The following is a 24,220-nucleotide window of genomic DNA, read 5'->3' on the forward strand; positions in this document are numbered from 1 at the left end:
TAGCTGTTCTGAGGACAGAAATATAATGCTGTTAACAACGGTTGCAAATAAATGTATTTTTACTTTACAAAAAAACTGTTAAAATATGCGTTTTATATCCGTTAAATATCTGTGTGTCAGTGTCTCAACTTTAAAACATTGGACCCTACATTACCTACACCTTCTTATGAAACTTTTCTTTATGAAAATTTAAACATAACATGAAAGAATTTGTATAGTGTAACTCAGAGCCATGGAGAGAATGGCTCTGGTGTAACTGATGTAAAGATTAATATCTTTCCTTCATGTTCTTCTTCTCTATCTTTTTTATTTATTTTAGTTTTCAGCTCATTGTTCTTTTCTCATTTCTGATGACATTGAACATATTGTTAATACATTTTGTATATTGTATACAAGTTGTATGTTCATAAAAAATTAATCTCTGTATGTTTTGAGGGAAAAAATAAATAAATAAATAAAATAAAATAAAGTAGAATTTTGAGCTGTAAGCAAAGAGTAGAAGAACTATAAAAAAGTATAATATTACAATATAATATTATTTCTATATACAATATATTACAATGTTATTTTAATATTATAGTTTATTTATAAAAAAAAACTATAGACGGTTTCACTTCTTGTCAATATCAGCTCTTTGCTTGTAAGCACGTCCCAGCCGGGCACTTATTTGGTTCCCCGGAAACATTTCCGTTGTGGTCTGTGTTACTGGCAGCGCGTTTCTATATTTGGTTGTGTTGTGAGTATTTGGAGTACACGTGTGCTGTGAAACTGATGTAAGATGTTTTCTTAATTTGCATCTTTTTCTTTTTGCATGCGTTTTTTTCTATTTGCATGCGTTTTCTTCTAGGTTGCAGCATCGTTGATGCTCTTCTCGGCCACCTGCATGATATGGTTCAAATAAATTCATTGAACTTGCATGAAGACTTCCTATGACATGTTTGATCTATCTACAGAACCATTATACTTGCAGAGGTCTGACTGTGTGTGTGTTACTTGAAAAGAGCTTACATTCTGGCGTGCACGAGGGAGACTCAACTTACATGCAGATTAGACCATGGCAACACTGTTTGCTACATGCGCATGTTCATTTGCATGTCTATGTTCAGCTACGTGCGGTGATTTCTGAGTGTGCCGCTTCTCTCACTTGCAAAGCTTCTAAACACCTTCCAACATGACGCTTCACTTGCTGTTCTGAGGGTTAGCAGCTATGTTTTCTATTATTCTCTTCATTTGATTTAGTGCAATTACATACAAGTACAATGCAAATATAAGGCATTGTGGTACAGTTCAGAATATGTGACACAGAGAATAACAACAACTAAAACATAAAAGTTAACATATATGTAAAATAATAATGATAAAATATCACTGGTATAAAATTGCTTATAATATTAGTTATATTTTTTAGTTATATGAATTTGAAAAGCTTTAATATTTTTAATAAGTTTTTGTTTTGTGATCTCATGTTTGAAAGTTTTTTTCAATATATTGGAGTTATTTTTTGTTTTTATGATTATAAAACCTTGCCAAATAATTAAAATATCAAATAATGTAATTTATTGTTTTTCAGAAAATAGAGGGTTTTAAAACCAAATAAAATGTCATAAGGTTCAAAATTAAGAGTTTTTGTTTATTTTTTTACCATATCTATTTTAAAGTCAGTCCAAAAATAAATAAACATTCAATATCTTCAAATGATGTGTTACAAAAAGTACATTTATCACAAACAGTATGAATACATCTACTAATGGCTGCATTTACAACACAACATCTATTAATAATTTGGTAAGTTATTTATTTTATTTTATTAGAAATAACATATTTATATGGTAATGTCCAAATGCTGTGCCAAGATATACAATGAGGTTTATTTGATTCACATGGAGGATTGGATCTGACATTAAAGGAAATTCTTATAAAATTGTTATTAAAACATTTATCAAAAAGAAGAGACTTTTACCAGGTGTTGAGGATTTTGTAAGGTTGTATTATTAATATCAAACTTACAATATTTAATATAAAATATTTGAGAATTTGGTTAAGATTATTATGCCATTGGGGATAGCCCTAATTCACGTTGTTAAATACTTTTTCATTTACAAAAAAAAAAACATATTTTGAAATAAAATTAGGGTATGAGTTACCAGTATTGCCCATTCTTGTCAAATAAGCTGGTTTACAATTAATATGTTGTGCCAAACCCAATTCTCCATGTACAATGACATCTTATTATTAATTATATTACCATTGTTCCATATAAAACACCTGCTAGGAGAAACATTGTGTTTGTACAAAAGTGACCCCTGTTTTTTTTTTTTGTTTGAAAGAGACTTACTTCAGGAAACAGTTTGTGGTTGAACATTCATATGCTGTTTTGTGGCATTTGAAGCGGTATTTCCCTCTCTTAGGGTGGGCGTGTACGATTCTGCAAGTGTACACCCAGCAGCAGCCATTAAGAACTTCTCAATGAAATAGTTGGCAACGAAAGTATCATGAATCGTCCTCAGTGGATTATTTACTCACAACTGGACAGAGAGATGATCTCCATTATTATTATTATTACTATGTTATAATATAATTACTGCTCAGTATGTGCACTCCAAATCAAGTGTGGTAAGAAACCTTTTGTGTGTGTGTGTTAATAATACTGAACAGAGACAGCTCGAAAGATTTCAAGCTGTAAATGAATGTACACAAGTAAATATATACACCAGCTAGTGTGATTTCAGCACACAATTCTTGCTTTGTCATTTCAACTTGAACTATAAATCTTTGTAGTACAAATGGAAATGATGTCTCATGTTCTTCAGTTGATATCATCCTCCTCTCTGTAATTCATCGTTTTAACTTTACAACTCTTTATTTTATAATGCAAATATCTTCATAAATTGAACAGTTAGAGGAGTGAGATCACTCTCATCATGATCAGTCTGATTTTGATTTATTCACAGCAGTCTATTTTCTCTGTCAAATCTAATTCAAGTTTTGCTGCTTTTAGTCTATATTTATTCCCTTTAATGTCATCAATGTGCTGAGTGAGACAGAGTAATGTCTTGTAGTAGTCTCCCCAAGGTTGTAATTTGTGTATAACCGTGATTTTCCCTGTTATGCATAATATTCATCAGTATTCGGTGGTTTTGTAGCCTATCAGCGTGTCAGTGTGACGGGGGTGTCGTCGGGTGTCGCTCTCGCCCTCTTGTTTTGAAACCACGAATCTTCCTTTCCGATTTGGGTTAGTATTTCCTGTTAATTACAGGATGGCGTAATTAACTCATTTATTTGTTTTTTTTTATGGCGGCATCAGCCAAACAACCCCTAAAAGTGAAGCTGCATGAATGTTATGCTAAGGTGATTTTAAATTTAATCCTGTCACTTGTCAGAACAGGAAGTAGGATTTGAAGCGTTTCATCTGTCCGTTTCCTTTTGAGGAGTTTGTGGCTAACAGGTTGAAATTTCGTCTCTAAGACTCGAGTTATCGTTATTTAAACGGTGTAGGAGTATTATTTTGGTATTTTTTTTTTAATTTAGTCACGAAACAAAAAAAGAAGGAAAAACAATCCCTCCAGGAGAGCGACATATTGACGGGCCGCTGTAAGCAGCACATGATGCGATTCGGTGAACATCAAGAGACGGAAATTAGTGCCCGGGAAGAGATTTTTGAAACTCTTATTTGTTCCACTCCTTCTAAAATCTCACCGGGAGAAAAGCTAAACATGGTGTCTTTTTGTCTTCGCTCTTTTGTGCCATTCAACAGTGAAGATTGATTCCACTCACATTAAGATAACCTCCATTGACAGAGCAACTGTGACTTGTGAAAAACTTGACAAGCTGACAGACTGTTTCTCAGATTGTTAAAGATATCAAACTGCACAACAATAACATTCAACAACTTGAAAAGGATGTAAAGGGGCTCCAAACTGCGACTTAATTGTGACTATAATTTATCAGTCGGTTTGTGTGCTTCATATGCGGTTTCATCAGATATCATGATGTGAGTTACTGAATAATTCAATAGAGCATCAGTGTGTCTCGAGACGCTTTTCACACGTTCAGTTTCTGATGAGTCACTGAACACAACAATCACAGCGCAAGAGAGTCGTCAACAAACGATTCCTTTGAACCGGATCTTTTTCATGAATCATCCGAACTGAGGGTATGAACTCAGGAGCTCAGGTTAACAGTTTGAATCAGTTTCACATTCTCAGCAAGCTCACTACTGGTAGTGCAGACATTTCAATATAAGAGTCTCATGTGTATTTCAGGCATCTTAATAATTATTGATTGGGATTGGAGTAGCACAATAAAATGCATCTGGGGTTTCATTCAATTTGCACTCTTGTAGTTTCTACGTCTGGGCCATCTGGTAATAGGAAAAGACTAAGAAAAGATTGTAGAACAATGTATATACTTTGTGTACATACAGACATACAAACTTTCTGGTTTCTGAACCCTAATCTAAATCGAGCAATTCTGTGATTTGGCTACTAAAACCAGCCATTTTTCTCCTTAGTCATTTTATGTAGTCTGGAGCCCTGCATAGATGTGCATTTTTGCTGATATCTAGATGCAAATTTTGGAGTTGGTTATAAGACTGTAAGTCATTGTATTCAAATGCTAATTATTAATTTGTGACTATTGTGAATGTCGAATGTCAAACATCAAGCCAACTTTATTGCAGTTCAGTTCTGGATCAGTGATTACATTGTGATTAGTGAGAAAAACTCAATATAAACAGCCCAAATAGTTTAGTGATACAAAGACAGCCCATCATATTCTGACTTCCATTTTACAACCAGCCCATTAACTATTGAATGTATGTTTTGCAAAGACACTGTTTTTACATTATTTTTCCCCAGAGAAACACTCACTCCAGTATGAGTACACCGCCCTTTCCACACCGGACACATTCTCTGGATCTGTGTTCAGTGCTGTTAGTGTGTGTGATGATAGACAGATCTCTCACTACAGTCATGAAGAACAAGACTGGAAGAAATCAGAAATCTGGAGAGATGTTCCTGAACTACATGAGTTTAGATACTGGTTTCTACATCAGGTTAATATTCTGTCAAACTGCACAAACTCCAAGTGTTCTGGTGAGTTTAATGGGTTTCTCTGATCAATCATCAGATATGTTATGAAACTGTAATTATCTATAATTTGTGTGAGATTCTAATCAATATTTGTGTTGTGATTGTAGAGCTTCATGTAGTTCAGAGAAGAGTTGGATGTGAGGTGGAGAAACTTCCTGATGGAGCAATCAAGTATCTGGAGGGGTTTAATGAGTATCAATATGATGGAGAAGATTTTATTGCCTTTAATTTTAACACAACACAGTGGATCAATAAAAATCCCAAAGCCAAAGAAACAAAACTGAAGTGGGACCGCCAAACAGATCGAAACCAAATCATCAAGGATCAACTAAACAACTGCATGAACTGGATCTCCACATTTAATAATACTCAAAGAAGTATGTTTCAATAAGTTTTAGTAATAATAGTAGTTCTAGCAGTATTTTTAAACAATGTATGTCCTGTACAAAAACTAATTAAAGAGAGTGAGGAAATGAATCAAATAAAAGTATGAAAACTTGAATGTGTTCATGTTGTCATTAGACTCTGGAATTTGATGTATATATCCTGAATTATTCTTTATGATGAATTATAACAGTATTTATTGTTGGTTCTTTTGGCTCCAGCTCGTCCAGACGTTGAGATGTTTGCTGTTGAATCTCCTCAAGACCAAAACAAGTTGATTCTGACCTGTCTGGCCACTGGTTTCTACCCCAAACACCTGGAGATGAATATGATGTTGAACGGCATTAAACTGGATCATGTAAACTCTTCTGGAATCAGACCAAACGGTGATGAAACCTTTCAGCTGAGAATCAGTGTGGAGATCCACAGAAATGAGACAGAGGGTTTTGAGTGCCATGTCAATCACATCAGTGTAAAAGAGCCGGTTATATCAGAATGGGGTAAATATGATCATATCTTCAGTATTGAGTGAATATGTGGACATTTGTTGTATTTGTGTAAGCTTCTGACCTGAACACACATTTGTAAAAGAGGCTAAGCTTTCTTTAAAGTGTACATCTGAAAATAGTTGTTGAATGTAATTATACATTTCGGTGCTTGTAATGTGTTTATATTTTTGTATTTTGTAATTCTGCAGATGGAAACTGCAGAAACTGCAGTGAAGCATCTAGAACAAATATTATAACAATCATAGCAGCAGTTACAGTGTTCATGATTGCGATTTGTGTTTATATCCACAAAAGAAAAAGGTCTAATGGTGAGTTCAAATTATTTCATACAGAAATTATTACTTTAAATGTTCTGTTGTTTAAAATAGTTCTTGAATCCATTTTCAATAATTGTATGTCAGATTTCTTGGTTTGATGTCTGAGGTGTCTTTCTAAATCTCACAGGATGAAAATTAATATTCAACATTAATTGCACAAGAACTTGATCATTTAATGTCTTGGAATATTAATGTTAAATTAACTCTTCAATACACTATAAAAAAAACATTTTGTTTATTTTATGCCATGGGTCAATTAAACACAGCAGGGCGTGATGCTCAAGACGTCAATCTAGCGCAAAAACACGTTTGGTGTGAACGCCCCCTTTAACTTCAATATACTTTAGAAATATTTTTGAATGGAAAATATAAGAATATTGAAATATCCCAAGACAATCACAAGTCATTCTTGCAATTTTGACAAAATCTCATGTTTGCTAGAACACAATACCTTGATGATATCTTTAAATTATCTTAATTCAAAACAACAATTTTAATATATAAAATCAAATATTGGTAAGACATAAATGCACACATGATTAACTAACATTAGTGACAATGCAAACTGGTGTGATTGGGGCAAGTGACAGTTTCATCTACAGCTGGAGTGAGACAAAAAGTTTAGTGCTGACATATTAAATCTACATACACATATGATTGTGTTTCTCTCGCTAATAATAAAGCATATTTACATGGTTATGAAATGTATATGTATTGTGTAAATGTACAATCTGCTGTATCTCTTCTAGTCCAGTTAAACTGTAATGAGCCTGACAGAAGAGAGAAAAGTGACTCTGAGAAGACTGAACGACTCAATGCTGCTGATTCACCTGAGAATGATTCATCAAACACACTGTAAGAGATCATTCAGGTATCTCGACGTCAGATTCATGGACATTTCTTTCTGCAAGCAGGATAAAAAATCATTTTGGAGTTGGTCAGGACTGCAGAATCTAGCACTTGCACTCTTTTAATACACAGCCACACATGTGTAATCCGGGCAGAATTTGGTTTGAAGTTGTCCTGCTGGAAAATGCACTGATGTCCCTGAAAGGACTGTGATGGATGACAGTATATATGTTTCTCCAAAATGTGTACATTTCTGTCTGCATTCATGGTGTAATCATGGACATGTGAGTTACTCGTGCCATGGGCACTGACACACCCTGGCCCATACAGACACTGGCTTTTGGACCTGACGCTAATAACATGTTGGATGGTCCTTTTCCTCTTTGGCCCGGATAACACAACAGCTTTGTTTTTCAAAAACATTTTGTGTTATTAACAATGTGGACTTGTCGGACCAAAGAAACATGGTTCCACTCTTCTACTTTCCTTCTGAGATGAGAGCGAGCCCAGAGAAGTCAGCAGCTTCTGGACAGTGATGATGTACGGCTTCTCCTTTACATAGTAAAGTCTTAACTTGCATTTGTGGATGCAGGCAGTGGTGTTGACTAACAAAGGTTTATTACTAAAGTAATCTCAAGCCCATGTTCATGTTCATGTAATCCATTACAGATGAATGCTGTTTTTAAGATCGTGACATCTGAAGGATCAGAGATCACGAACATTCAGAAGTCTTTGTTTTATTTGTACAAAAAATGTGAATGTTTAGCCAGTTCTCGCCGCCTCCATTCCCCATTTCAACCCCCGTTACAGTCACGTACTGCAGATGCACTTTATTTTCATTTGCACAGTAACATTTTTCAGCATTAGTCACTATTCTAAAGTCTCTTTTACTACATTTTTCTAATTTAAGATGTTTATTTGATCTGTGTTTGGACCTTGTGAATGTCTCTTTCAGTGTGTTAATACTGTTGTAATGTAAGTTGACTGTCACTCCACTGGATTTGTATTATCTTTTGTATTGTTTACTTTAATGGTTATGAATCATTCTGAATCACTGAAGGAGATCTCTCTCCCAGGCCAGCTTAAACTCTGGAACAGTCTTCCTGTTACTGTTATTAGAACCACCTCGACTATATCGATTTTAAATCAAAATTTAAATCATATTGGTTTGCAATAGCTTTTAATCAGTGAGGTGATCGTTCTTTCTATGCCCTATAGGTGTATTGCTGTGGATTGTTTATTTTATTTATGTATTTTTATTGAGTTTGAACTTATATTTTACTATGTACAGCACATTGGTCAACAGCTGTGTTTTAGTTTTATAAAAGTTTATAAATAAAGTGACATTGACATTATTTTCTGCCATTTAAATCTGGGGTAATTTCTTTATGTAGAGAAGTATGAAGCCGACTGATATGCTCATAATTAACCCAACTGATACAGTATGTCAGTAAAATTACAACATTATAACAACAGATTTATATGATATAGTGCACATGGTTTTCCATAAAAATTTGGTAAAATCTGATCATTAACTTTAACAATTTTATTGTCTGTGTGTATAGATGAAGCAACATAAGTGAGTCCAGAAGATACCTCTAAGGGACAGGTCCCGAAATAACCAAAGATTACATTAGTTTTTTATATTTTCAATGACAGGATTAAAAATCAAAGAAACTCTTGTTCACTTTTCGAGACAACAACACCTAAATAATGAACAGCTTCTTTAACAGGAATATCATCCACAGATAAAAAGGTTGGAGCTTTTCAAGGCTAATATTTCACATTTATTAATATTAAACCTGAAGCATCTGAAAATATCTGAATAGTTTTTATTGCCTGATGAATCTGGATAGAGTTTCTTTAAAACAAGGTTGTGTCATCTGCTAGCGGACTAATCTGAATACTTCACCAGAAATATGATTTCCTTCTAACTTACTATCCTTAATAACATGACAAAAGAGCTACAGTAAGAAAGAGATATACCGAGACTGCAGCCTTGCCGAATTCCTCTTTCTAAAACAAATCTCTGTGTTGCACCATGTCCTAATTTCACTCCAGCATACACAGTTTTCATAGCACTACAAAAGTATGGCCCAAAACAAAAAAAAATTAAATGATGCTTAATTGTGTCAAAGGCCTTTAAAAAGTAAAAAAAACAAAAAAAAAACCCAAAAGGAATTAAACTATCATCCATAATAAGATCAGAGTAATCAATAAGGTCGAAGTCAAGTCTAATAAATATAATGTTTTTTGTTTTTTTTTTCCATAAAGCTTGTTCAAAGCAAGTTGAATCACCTTGAGAAAATAAGGGCAAACAATTTATAGTCATTATTAAGAAGGCTGATTGGTCTCCAGTTTTCTAGTAATAGAGGATCCTTTTCAGGTTTAGGTATTAAACAAATGACTTCATACTAGCTGTGAGCTCAGAACAATTTAGGCTCTCTGAATACACTTCTAAAAGGAAAGGGAAAGGAGTTCAGAAAAAAGCCTATAAAATTCAGATGCTATCCCGACTTGAGACTTGCTTGTGACTTGAACATGTATGACTTGCTCCCACCTCTGGGTATTGGTAATAGACAAAATTTCACCTCTTCGTCTCAAGACATTTTGATTTAGCCAAATTAGAACTGAATAAAAGTATTTCCCAATTTCAAATTTTAACAATTCCTAATTGCAGCTGAATTAATTTTCATATTTAGCTTTATTCTGGTAAAAATAAGTCTTTTCAGCTCTAACTTAACCTCATTATATTTAAGTATTGAACTATTCATTTTCCAGTAAGAAGAGCCCCTGTTGTATCAAGCTTCAGAGGAAAGTACAATTTTAAAACAGCATTTTATTTATAAAGTTGCCGTGATATCAGCATAAATATTATCTTTGTCAAGATTTTTTGAGACTAACCAAAAATCAATTTCGTGAAAGCTTTGTTGCTCCATGTGTACACTATCATTTGTATGTGTAACCCTCCATATATCTATAAGCTCAAACCTATTCATAAATGTTTTCAAAGAAGAACTTACATTTGTTGGCCGACTGAGTGGCCATCTATCAAGAGATTCCTTTAAAACAATATTAAAATAACCTCCAATCAATAAGTAGGCATTTGGAAATTTTGACTGCCAATATTCAAGCTTTTCCTCCACTAAAAATAATAACTGATCATTATCAGACTTAAGATAATACCCTACTATTAGATTCACATTATAAGACTTCAGGATTAATAAAATAAAGTGTCCATACTCCGCACAATATGAATGTAAATATCACTGTGGCAGCGGGGTAGTCAAGCGCCCGTCCGGAGAGGAAAGCTGTAAGGGCGTTACACCTGAGCTAAATTATGTAATTATCTAACACCTGTCTTATTAATTTCTCGGCAATTAAAGCCTTACCTTTTTGTTGCAAATCTCATTTCCTGTCCTCCTTCCCGTGAGGGTTGCTACACTGGTGCCGAAACCGGAAATAAAAAAAAAAAAAAAAAAAAGGTAAGGCTTTAATTGCCATCTTTCTTACAATCGTTCACAACATACAACAATACAAGTGCACTGGGTTGGCTTGTCGGGTTCTCTTTCCTGGCTGGAGGCTCTATGTCTGTTTTTATGCCGCTCTCCTCGTGCTCACTGGAATTAGAGACAGGTGTTAGATAATTACATAATTTAGCTCAGGTTTAAGCACCCTTACCACTTTCCTCTCCCGGACAGGGCTTGACAACGCCCGCTGCCTCAATCACTTGCATAGTTATTTATTTCAAACAGGAAACCCCTGCTCAATGTACCGAACCATGAGACAGCCATATCTTGCTGTCCAACTGCAATTTCCAAAAATGACTATCTTTAGAAAGAGACTCTTGAAAAATAGTCAGATCCAAATTCTGACCGAAGAATGCCGTCTTCCCCTTTGCATGTGCCTTTTGGACCTCAGGCCACCTTCTCCTTTCACAATCTTCCACCACCTTGCTGAATCTTCCCGAGACGATGGACCACATCAAAAACATCTGGGAGTTTGACCTGTGCACTAGGAAGAACTTTTAACCACTTCAAGCCTAATGTGTTCGCTCGCAGATTCTGCAATCTCGACTATCCTCAGATTACACCTCCTCGCGTATGTTTCCAAGTCATCCAGCTGTTAAAAATTAACCATACACCATTTAATATATGTGACCTGCTCAACAAGAGCCCTCAATTCAGCTGACAAGATCTGAGATTTACTTTGGGTGATGCAGGAAACTCTTCTTCAGCTAAACCAAACATATCTTCCTCGCACAAACAAGAGACTACGTAATCATGGCCACCGCTGGCTAGTGAGGACGTGTTGTCACTATCTTTGCCAAAACTGGCCTTGATATGGTTTAAGATAACTGGGCCACTTTTGGTTTACACCCAGATTAGCCTTTGTCGAGTGTGCCACATTTTTGACAAAGGTGGCCCACATTTGTTTTGTGATATTAGGGCCATATTCACAATTTACAACATGGGCCACTTTAGGGTCAAATACAGATTACACATGGCTGTGAGTACAACATATTTGCCTAAAAAGGCCCACATGCAATTAGGGATATTTGGGCTGTATTTGCAATTTTACCTGTGGGCCACTTCAGGCACACATCCATTTTGTCCAGACCAGAAGAAGGCCAGCAGTGTCAAAACACAGGGGAAACAGGAATTTTAAATAGGCTCAGAAATGTAGACTAGGCAAACAAGACTTTGCAAAGAATGTGAGAAAACAGGGAATTTAAATAGACAGTTAATATGGAACAGGTGGGAGAATAATCAGTTGAGCGGAGGATTATGGGAAATGTAGTTACGTGAAATGTTAGTACTCTGAAGATGGCGACCTCTGGCGGCATACAGGAGAGATAGCAGGTGCTGCAGGTGTAACAGTCTGTATGTTGTCTAGACAGCAGTCAAGATTTAATCTTCATCAATGGTCTTTGCCCAATACATTAAATTCATATAAAGGGAAAGTTTTTCATCTCCATCTAAAATAGAGAGCCGTGACTAGATCATATGTGTGGTCATATTGGAATAATTTTACAGATACTGTTATTTGGAAAAAAGGCTTGGCTCAATCCTAATCAGTTTCTAATAACAAACAAAGTTAAAGAAGTATCTTTTAAACTCATACATAGCCATAAAATATTTTCTTGTCAAATTTAAAGATAATAATGTAAGCTGTGCTTTTTGTGACAGCTGCACTGAAACTGTGATTCATTTATTTTGGCACTGTCCATTTTAAAGCAATTTTGTCAAAATGTTTGCAACTGCATTGATGCTCAATTTGTTTTATTATGGAAACATGTTTTGTTTGGTCTTCTAGAGACACCAAAAGACAAAGATAGTTATGTATATGTTATACAACATTTCAATATCAATTTTCTTCTTAAAACAACGTTTTATAGATTTAAGGATAAAATTGAACATTATATTGATTAAATCCGTTATTCCTTAAAACAAAAATCATTCAAAACTGTTAAAATTTATGGAGCCCCTAAAGGGACATGGTGGTGAAACAATTATGAGATGGGAGGATAAATATTTTTCAAATCTTTTGCGTTCTCTCAGTAAAACGTGTACTTTACTCCTCTATTTGCACAGCATCACCTGAATTATCATTGCTTTCCTGTCTGGTGGTTCCCGCACTGGTGAAAGACGTTGTCCATCTTTCACGGTAAATTAATATATATTTAACTCGTATATAGAAGAATAAACCAAACTTCCATGTGATTATACTCACACGCTGTAACAATTAATTGTTGTAGCTCAACGATGGAGGAGGATCTTCAACAGGTTTTATGGTCACATGTTCCCGAAGAGGACATCATTTACATGAAAAGGGACAAGGCTGATAATGTGTCATTATAGTTCAATGAGCCTACATTTTGCTGATATATTAATGATTATTATATAACCAAATGTGTTGACGTGCATCCCGATGTGTGTAACGGTTTTAATATTATCATTAAAAACCATGAGCACATTTGTACACGTTTGCATTGTTATAACTAACCAAGGAAACCAAAGCTTGTGTGTAACCACACTACTTCTTAAGTCTCATCTTTGTTTTTAAATCAGAATTGATTTTTCATACCTTAAATACTTTGCTAGTTCACTAATAATGTTGTCATAATGGTGTCCTTGCAAAATCTAATAAGAGGTGTCATTAAAATTTTATTATTTTTATTTAGTACTGCCCTGATGAAGCCGTTTTACATGAGATACTTACATTTAATTCACAATAACCTAAATTAGACCATAAGCCTGTTCAAACTTTGCATCCTCCTGGTTTATTGTAATGTTTGGCTTCTTAGATAATCAGTGATCAGTATTTTTGTGATTTAATTTATTTGTCCTGAGAAGTAAAAATGCTTACTGTTTCTAAGAAAAATCCTCCAGCTTCTTCACTTTGTTTGTTTGTATTTCCAGCATATTCTGCACAGTTTATCTGTTCCCTACACTTTCTATATGATGTTGATAGCAGCTTTTCACTTGTGCATAACTATTACAAACATTAATTGATGCTCAAGAAGGCAGCACAGTATTTTAACAACCAAGGGTACATTTTATATCAGGATATGATCTGTATAAACCTATTTTGTGGGAAATATGAAGGACAGTACTAAATATAATAATTTATCTCATATATGAATTACACAGATCATATACTGAAATGTTTTATTTTACCATAGTTTAATATAATGTGTTGCCTTCTTGAGCATCAATGAATGTTTGCACCTTTTATAATGGTTGTGCATGTGAAAGCTGCATCTCAACCTCATATAGGCACTACTTGAAAGACTTGTGCATCACTTAAAATCAATTTTCCTCGAAAAGCCATCCATGCAACCATTAATACAAAAAGTCCAAGAGCCAAAAAAAGTTGGGTTGTCCTCACGAATCCTCCTCTTGGGTCTAATTCCTTCAGCACCAAACTCACATCCTCTTTTCTCACACGCAAGCCCTTTTCTCTACATGTGGCGTACATCCATCGGTACCCATGAGGTTGTCCAGAGTACTGCAGCTGATTACGGATGAACTCAACAAGGTCCACTAAATCCGAGTAATTTTTCCGTCGACATAATCTTCTATCGCGTAATATCCTTTTTAGGTGTCTTTCACTTAAGTGAAAACCATGCCTTGAACTTAGTACTGACCTTATTTCTTTATACTTGAGTCCAAGCTCAAAGTAAAACTCTATGAACCGCTCCATTGTGAACGTGTGATCTCTGAACCACTGCTCGGCTGCCAGCGCGAAATTAAACCGGAAGTACTGTTTGTTTGAATTCAACAAAAATATTTGCGAGAGAACGCAAAAGATTTGAAAAATATTTTTCCTCCCATCTCATCGTTTTTGCACCACCATGTCCCTTTAGGAGATCCGTAGCATCCCGTCAATGTGAAGGGATTGTTTTTTCTTTTGTTTATTTGTTTTGCGCATGGTCAAAATCACTTGACCCATAGACTCGGCTGAAATATGTGCCACCAGAAACTGAATTTGAACCATTTATATTTGAATTTGAATGGCTAAACTTGAATAATTGCATTGAAAAACTGAATTTGAATCACATCATTTGAAATTGTATTGTTTAAATAAAATTGAATTTATTCAAAAACTGAATCTGAATTGTATCATTTGGAACTGAAGTCCAATAAAATTTGATCCTCACTGAAAATTAAACTCTCTATATATCTTCACGTTCACTTCTCACAATTCAGATTCAGTTCTCAAATTCAATTTCAAGTTACTGAGACAGACATCCGGGTAGTTGGAGGATGAAGGAAGAGCAATCGAGCGCAGATCGATAGATAGCGTTCATTGGCGCACAGGACTCCTCTTGGGCCAATCAGCACCAATGTTTTGGAGCACAGTACGTTACCCGCCATGAAACTATGGAATTACGATTGTCAATAATAATGAATGTAACTTTATAAAACTGAACGTAACTTTTTCAGAAACTATCAAAAATATTCCATTACAAAAGAAGAAAAACACAATTCAAATGAAAAAATGAACTCAGTCGCACGAATTTAACAGGCTCTTCAAATATGCTTCATTTTTTGTTAATGTTTTTCAAAGATTTGTTTTCGCAAATCGTGGATTCTGAATACATTGCCACAGATTTCAACTTACGCCGCAGTTTTTCATTTGCTGTTTTGAGACAAACCTCTCGTGGGGGTGGGCTTAACAGTGATCTACTCTGATTGGATAGTGAGCTTTTGATGGACAGGTGCTCTCTGACCCGGATGTACAGACGTCACTCAGTGGCGCGCATATTAGAAAGCTCTCGCGGTGATTTGTAGTTAGCTGGAGGCGAGTTGGTCGGTTCAAGGCACCGGACTGGAGACGAGAGATCGTTTGTTTGCCATCAAGATAAGTTTGTTAAACCGCCATAAAACACCAAAAAGGTATTTCGGATAGTTTTAGACGGCTGTTGTGCAGTCATGGAGGAAGATTCTGAAGAATCGATAATAGAGGATAGGGAAGGATTTACGGAGGTATTGGGAAAAAGCCAAAAGAAAAAAAATTCAAAACGTAAGAAATTCAAGGATCAAGAGGATAGCGAAGATATGACGGAACTAATGCAGGATAAAGTAAAAAAAAGACAAAAGAAAATCAAGAAATTGTAAGAGAGCAAACTGTACAAAATGTTAAGGAGTCTGGATTCAAAGTTATGTTGACATTTGAAAAGAGTACAGGAATACATTTGCATCCAATAAGACTATCCAAGGCAATCGATAAAATCATTGGGTCAGTTGTTTTGGCTAAATGTTTGGGACTTGGGAGAGTTTTGATCATAGTGAAAGATATTGGGAAAAAAACAAACTTCTCAAGATTAAAGAAATGAATGGAGAAAAGGTCACAACCAAAGAGATTGGAGTAGAAAAGGTGGAAAAAGGGGTTATATATGGAATTCCAACATATATATCCACTGACGAAATGTATGAGAATTTAAGAGGAGGTAAGGTTATTAATGTGAGAAGACTGTATAAAACAAAGGAAGGACAACGACAAGAAAGTTTAAGTGTCTTGTTGACATTTGAAGGAAAATGCCTGAAAAGGTTCAAATGGGATATATAAGTTACCCAGTAAGAGTGTATGTCCCAATGCCATTGAGATGTTTTAAATGTCAACGAATAGGACATGTGGCTGCAGTGTGTCGGGGAAGGTAAGATGTGTAAAATGTGGAGGTGAGCATGAATATGATAAATGCACAGAGGTGAATGGATTAAAATGCTGCAACTGTGGAGGTGCTCACAGTGCAGCATATGGAGGATGTGAGGTACAAGTTAAAGCAAGAGAAGTACAAAAATACAAGTCTGAGCATAAAGTCACTTATGCGGAAGCAGTGAAGATCTGTAAAAGTAAGGAGGTCAGGAGGGAAGAGAAGAGGGATAATTTCAATCAAGACCCAAGGGACCTAAGAATGGAGAAAGCTAAAGAATCAGAACAACAGTGTGATATAAAAGATAGTACTTTAATAATGACTAAAGAGAACTTTCTAGCCTTTATTGTTAAGGTAATTAATGTCACTGCTATGTTGCCAAGCAGATCGGCCAAGATTAAAACAATTCTAGAAGCTGCATCAGAATTCCTAGGGATCTCTGGGATTTCAGTGAACGCAATTCATGAAATTCTAACTAGAGAAGCAGCAGTAGTAGTTTCACAGGTATCTGAGTAGTTAAATGGTGATTCATGTAATGCAATGGAATGCAAGGAGCCTTGTAGCAAATGGTCAAGAACTAAAAAAAACTGTTTTGGATATGGATCATAAACCAAGTGTAATTTGTGTTCAAGAGTCTTGGCTTAAGCCAAATCTGCAATTTGTACTACCAGGATATAAGTCTGTTCGAAAGGATAGAGTTGGGAAACAAGGGGGAGGGGTGGTAACATTTATAAAAGAAGGAACTATTTATAGGGAATTAAGTGAGGTCAAGGATATGGAATGTGTTGTGGTTGAAATATATTTTAGAGAAGAATCAGTTGTAATATATAATTTTTATAATCCATGTAAGAAGATTTCTATTAAGTTGTTTGATAAGATTAAGAAAGAGACAAAGGAATTATGGTGTGGTGATTTCAATGCTCATAATTGTCTATGGGGAGCTCAAATATAGATTATAATGGGGAAGTAATAGAACAGCTCATGGATGACAGATCACTAGTATGTTTAAATACAGGAGAAGGTACTAGGTATAATGTAGCAGAAAATACGGTTTCAAGTATAGATCTAACACTAATATCAAATGGTATGGCTGACCTATGTGAATGGAAAGTAAATAGCGAGAACACAATTGGAAGTGATCATTTTCCAATTATTTGTAAAATAAATATTGATAATAATCCAGAATGTGTTCTACAAAAGAAATGGTTGTATGAGAAGGCAGATTGGAATTCTTTTAGTAAGCATTGTGAAGAAAATAAAGATTTAGTGGTAAAAGATTCAGTAGAAACATTTTGTGATTCAATTACAAATATAATAATGGAAGCTGCAACATTATATATACCTCAAAGAAGGACAGGTCAGAAAAACAAAAATATTCCATGGTGGAAGGAAGAGTGCAGTAATGCAATTAAAGAAAGAAATAAGGCATTTAAACATCTCAGGGAAAATATGAATATGAGTAATTTGTTGGAATATAAGAAAGCAAGAGCTAAAACAAGAAGAATAATTAAGAATGCGAAGAAAGAAGGATGGAGAGAATTTTGTTCTACCATAGGAAAAGATACTCCTTTGGATAAAATATGGAATATGTTAAGGAATATGAGTGGGAAAGGAAGGAAGTCTACTCTAATACCAGTTTTAATTGAAGAAGGCAAAGTTGCAGTAATAGATATAGATAAAGCAAACATGTTAGGTAAGGTTTTAGAAAGTGCACATAGAATAGATTTGGGAGAAGAATATGAGATAAGGAGAAAGGAAATTTTAGACAAAAATCCTGATATAATGAAGAAAAGAAATAGCAATAAAAGCTGTATGGATGTAGAGTTTTCACTTACAGAATTGAAAGTAGCTTTACATAAATGTGTAAATACTACTCCTGGGGTTGATAGAGTAAGCTATAATATGATAAAGCATCTGTCAGATAATATATTATTAAAGATTCTTGAGCTATATAATAAAATATGGATGGAAGGAATTATTCCAAAAATATGGAAGAAAGCTGTAGTAATTCCAATTTTAAAGCCAGGAAAAATCTCAGCTAACCCAGGAAGTTATCGTCCAATTGCTCTGACTTCAAATTTATGTAAATTAATGGAAAAGATTATAGTTCATAGACTAACATATGATCTAGAGAAAAGGGTAAATTAAGTAAGTATCAATGTGGATTTAGAGGTAAAAGATCAACCATGGATGCATTAATCAAGGTCAGTAATGAAGTAGAGAAGACAATAGCTATGAAAGAGATTATGGCAGTAGTGTATTTTGATATAGAAAAGCGTATGACACGGTGTGGAGAGAAGGGTTGTTAATTAAAGCTTCAAGGATAGGAATAGATGGGAATATGTATAATTGGTTATCTCAATTTCTGTTTGAAAGAACATTTGTAGTTCAAGTGGGAGGGTGTCAATCTTTAATTTATAAAGCAGAAAATGGTATTCCTCAAGGGAGTGTTGTAAGTCCAATTCTTTTTAATATCATGATTAATGATATTTTTGACAATTTAGGATATGGTGTGGGATGTGCACTGTATGCTGATGATGGGGCTATTTGGAAGAGAGGAAGAAATTTCAAACAAGTGATGTCAGGTATGCAAACAGCTATTAAAAAGGTGGAAGAATGGAGTATAGAATGGAGTTTTAAAATGTCAACTAGTAAATCATGTTATATGATATTCAGTAGAAAAAAGATTTTAAGGATAATGAATTACTATTGTATGGGAAACCTTTAGAACAAGTTAAAACATTTAAATATTTAGGAATGTGGTTAGATGGGAGATACACTTGGAAAAAACATATTGAGGAAGTTGATAAAAAATGCAGGAGGATTTTAAATGTGATGAGGGCAATAGCTGGGAAAGAATGGGGAGCAGAAAGAGACTCAATGCTAACAATATATCAAGCCTTGATCAGATCTTCTATTGATTATGGATGCATAATTTATGGGGCAGCTTCAGAATCACTATTAAAAAGTCTAGATAGAATTCAATATAGAGCCCTTAGAATATGTTTAGGAGCAATTAAAACTACTCCAGTCAATGCATTATTAGTAGAAGCGAATGAAATGCCATTGAATTTAAGGAGAGAGAAACTGTCTTTGGTATTATGGACATCTTTAATGAGTTACACTGGAGGAAATATAGCTAAAGATGTTTTAAATAATTGTTGGGAATATTTAAGTAGAATTGAGAGAGGATATGGATGGAAGATAAATCAGTTAACAGAGAAATATCAGATTGCAAATATTGAGTGTAGTGTGTCACCTGTATGGGGAGAGGTTCGAACTGGATTATTCCTGAGGTTAAAATTGATTTAGGAATATCAGATAAGAAATGGGAATGGGAGGAAATGGGTATAATTAAGTCTCAAGTTAATAAGTACATAAAGGAAAGATTTTATGCAAGTATGAACATTTATACTGATGGATCTAAAGATCCAAGAACAGGGATTACAGGAATAGGAGTGTATATTCCAGAGTTCAGAATATCAATATCTAAACGATTAACTTCTAGATTGTCAATTTATGCTGTTGAAATGGTCAGCTATTATAATAGGACTAACATGGGTAGAGGAGGTTAGGCCTGACAGAATAGTGATATGCTCTGATTCTGCTTCTGTCTTAACATCACTACTTACTAATTGTACTTCTAGAGAAGATTTGATGTCTAAATATTTTCATTAATATGGCTAATACAAAGGAAAGGAGTAGAAGTTGGATTCTGTTGGGTGCCAGCGCATGTAGGAGTAGCTGGTAATGAGTATGCTGATGAGTTAGCAAAAAATGCTTTAAAAAGGGAAGAAATAGATTTTAATGTTCCATTAAGTAAAAGTGAAGTTAAATCTATTATTAAGGAAAATATTATTAAAGAGTGGCAGGAAAAGTGGAATACAGATATTAAGGGACGATACTTATATAATATTAAAAAAATGGTAGATACTAAGAAAAGCATAAATGGTAGAAATAGGAAAGAAGAGGTCATTATGACTAGGATGAGACTTGGTCATTCAAGATTGAATGCATCAGCTCTTTATAATTGGAGTTCATGAGTCAGGCTTATGTGAGAATTGTGGGGAGAAAGAGTCAGTGGAGCATGTGATATATGATTGTAAAAGGTATGAGGAGGAAAGGAAGGAATTGATATCATATTTAAATGAAAGAGGGAAGGTTAATAGGGATTTATCATATTTGTTAGGTTATGAGTTTAATAAGGATAGAGAAGGATATAGAATATTAATGAAATACATATATAATACTGGATTAAGTGAAAGGATTTAGTTTAGAATAAGGATGGTCTGTTTTGTCCCAGATTTTATAGTCCAGTTTGGAGGAGCTGAACACGCAGCGCCAAGCGGACTATGGGAGATGGAATGAGATGGAGCATCAAATAAATAAGGATGATTATGTGAGAAAGAATCAAAGGAAATAATAATAAGGAAAACCTGATTAAAAGAAATCATGACTGCATAACAGCAAAGGTAGGTGGCGATATGCACTAAGAATGCAACGCGCCAATAAACGAAAGAAGAAGAAGAAGAAGATTTGTAGTTATGCAATACGTCGTGCTTTGTTGTATTACTTACTAACAATATGTAAATAATATTTGACCTATAATGATATAATTTAATATTATATGAGACCTTCGATCGTCTAATAATCGTCTTCGATCAGTCTGTAAAGATGAGCTCTCAGGAGAGACACGGAGCGGCTTCATCTTCCTCCTCTTGTCCTTCAAGGCAGCTTGAAGTAAGTTCGTGTTACTGAAGTAACCAATAACATCGATAAAACTTTTATTCATGTAACGTTACAGTGTGCAACAGTTCTGGCTTTATTTTGCAAATTTATTGTTGTATTGTAAATGCATGCTAAATAAAATTTTGCTGTTTTGTCATTGTCATGACTGCAAAACTGAAACCTGGCCATATCTTGGTCCACTGTTTGACTCTGCCCCGACTGCTGAACGGACTGCTGCTGACCCTGCCTTGTGCTGGTATTCCCGAGCGACTGGTTAAGAATTTCAAGGTTGTTATGTACAGATGCAGCATCTGCACCAAGATTTCTGCCTTGCTGTAGAATGAAGACCAGTTTGATATCTGCACTGTCTACATTGACACGTCCTTGAATATAATAACTGTGCAAAAGAGCAAACAATCAAACTACATAACATCATGACATGACATCAGTGCATTGCAAACTTGTGAATGACAATAAAAAAATTATTAAAAAATATATATAAAATATGATATTTTATATGTGTTTATCAAAACATTGTGAATAAATATAATAAAATATATGCAATATTCCACCACTGTGTTGAAATTTAGAGTGTTTTCTGTAAAATTAGAAAATTGTATCGATGTTATTGGTTACTTCAGTAACACGAACTTACTTCAAGCTGCCTTGAAGGACAAGAGGAGGAGGAGTGGAGCATTTGTTTAATAAGCAAGGTCTTTTATTCAGATATTCAGAATTTCTTTCTGAATACCAAATACCAGTAACCTCAAAAGGATTTGCTACAGTAATGGGTGCTATTCCCTCTGGTTTATGTATGCTTTTTAAAAACCGTAATTACTTCACCCCAGTATCTACTGCATCCTTTCCTAAACCTTGTGATACTTCTGTTGGTCAAATCTGTTTTTCAGAGTCGAAAGCTAAAAACTATAAGATCTTTATTTATTAAGGATTTGATTTCTGTTCCACCTGTTATTTCCTTTTGGAATAATTTGGTAACCTTAATTGGAAAAAATCTGGTCTTTACAGCAGAAATTCATTCTCACAAATAAAGTGAAAGAAATTTCCTTTAAGTTGATACACAGGTTCTATCCTGTTAAGAAATTTATACAAAGATTTAAATCTGACATTGAGCTAACATGCTCTTTTTGTGTGAATTCTGATGAAACAGTGGTTCATTTATTTTGGTCGTGTCATTACACTCAGAAGCTCTGGAATGAAATTGATGTTTTTATCAAGTGTAAGATTTTGCCAGGCTTCTCCATATGAGAAACATTATATTTGGGTATTTTGACTCAGACCCCACAAACGTTTTGTTATTAATTTAATTATTTTCTTAAGCAAATTCTATATTCACAAATGCAAATTTTTAAACTGTAAACCTATCTTCTCTGTCTTCTTAAAAGAAATAGAAAATTATCTAAATTTGATTTCAGTATCTACTAATAAGAAAGCCATAAGGACTGTTAGAATCTGCATTGCATTTGATCTCTTCATGTGAACATTTTTGTGTGATGTAATGCCCTACCTCTTCTTTTATTGTTATATACATTATTATTATTATCTTTTTTTTTTAATTATTATTATTTTTTCTATTTATTTTTGTCTTCTTTATTGTTTTGGTTGATATTATGTGATGTACGTATGCTTTCTCTTTTGTATGTTCCTGTTCTTTGCATTAAAAAACATATATATATATATATATATATATATATATATATATATATATATATATATATATATATATATATATATATATATATATATTTTTTTTTTTTAAATAAATAAGAGGAAGATGATGCCGCCCGTGTCTCTCCTGAGAGCTCATCTTTACAGACTGATCGAAGACGATTATTAGACGATCGAAGGTCTCATATAATATTAAATTATATCATTATAGGTCAAATATTATTTACATATTGTTAGTAAGTAATACAACAAAGCACGACGTATTGCATAACTACAAATCACCGCGAGAGCTTTCTAATATGCGCGCCACTGAGTGACGTCTGTACATCCGGGTCAGAGAGCACCTGTCCATCAAAAGCTCACTATCCAATCAGAGTAGATCACTGTTAAGCCCACCTCCACGAGAGGTTTGTCTCAAAACAGCAAACGAAAAACTGCGAAGCGTAAGCGAAATCTGTGGCAATGTATTCAGAATCCACGATTTGCGAAAACGAATCTTTGAAAAACATTAACAAAAAATGAAGCATATTTGAAGAGCCTGTTAAATTCGTGCGACTGAGTTCATTTTTTTTTTTTCATTTGAATTGTGTTTTTCTTCTTTTGTAATGGAATATTTTTGATAGTTTCTGAAAAAGTTACGTTCAGTTTTATAAAGTTACATTCATTATTATTGACACAATCGTAATTCCATAGTTTGATGGCGGGTAACGTACTGTGTTCCAAAACATTGGTGCTGATTGGCCCAAGAGGAGTCCTGTGCGCCAATGAACGCTATCTATCGATCTGCGCTCGATTGCTCTTCCTTCATCCTCCAACTACCCGGATGTCTGTCTCAGTAACTTGAAATTGAATTTGAGAACTGAATCTGAATTGTGAGAAGTGAATGTGAAGATATATAGAGAGTTTAATTTTCAGTGAGGATCAAATTTTATTGGACTTCAGTTCCAAACGAATAAATTCAATTTCAAATGATACAATTCAGATTCAGTTTTTGAATAAATTCAATTTTAATTAAACAATACAATTTCAAATGATGTGATTCAAATTCAGTTTTTCAATGCAATTATTCAAGTTTAGCCATTCAAATTCAAATATAATGGTTCAAATTCAGTTTCTGGTGGCACATATTTCAGCCCATAGACGGTATGCTTATTTCTTCTGAAAATAATTTTGTCAGCGGAAGTACATAATTGATGACCTAATGGCAATAAATATAGACTAAAAGCAATTAATTAGCAGTTTAACCAAGATACTATTGAAAATTAATGGTGACACTAAAATTCATTTTCATTGTTTAGAAATATTAGAAATATTAGATTGTTTAGAAATTTAGCTGCCAATTGGGAACATTTAATTTCATGATCAAATATCTGAATGCCTTGAAATGTATTAACTTTAATATGAAGACACATTACTTGCATTACCATCGAGAATAATAAAGATATTGGATCACCTTGCTTGACTCTGTTTATATTAAATCTAGGGGTGGTCCCAAAT

General features: G+C 34.3%; 2 protein-coding genes across 2 annotated transcripts in view; one reads left to right on the forward strand and one right to left on the reverse strand.

Moving 5' to 3' along the window:
* Window positions 1–7,159, forward strand: part of LOC127650785 (H-2 class I histocompatibility antigen, K-D alpha chain-like) — an 11,159-nt gene extending 4,000 nt beyond the window's left edge. The window contains exons 2-5 of the mRNA XM_052136423.1: window positions 4,857–5,093; window positions 5,198–5,467; window positions 5,696–5,974; window positions 7,050–7,159. Of these exons, the coding sequence (XP_051992383.1) occupies window positions 4,857–5,093; window positions 5,198–5,467; window positions 5,696–5,974; window positions 7,050–7,159 (896 nt within the window). The remainder of the gene's footprint in view (window positions 1–4,856; window positions 5,094–5,197; window positions 5,468–5,695; window positions 5,975–7,049) is intronic.
* The window catches only part of LOC127650298 (neoverrucotoxin subunit beta-like), an 86,918-nt gene that overhangs the window by 40,387 nt on the left and 22,311 nt on the right, over window positions 1–24,220 (reverse strand). The window lies entirely within an intron of this gene.

Source organism: Xyrauchen texanus, chromosome 10 (genome assembly GCF_025860055.1).
Source record: "Xyrauchen texanus isolate HMW12.3.18 chromosome 10, RBS_HiC_50CHRs, whole genome shotgun sequence".
NCBI lineage: Eukaryota > Metazoa > Chordata > Actinopteri > Cypriniformes > Catostomidae > Xyrauchen > Xyrauchen texanus.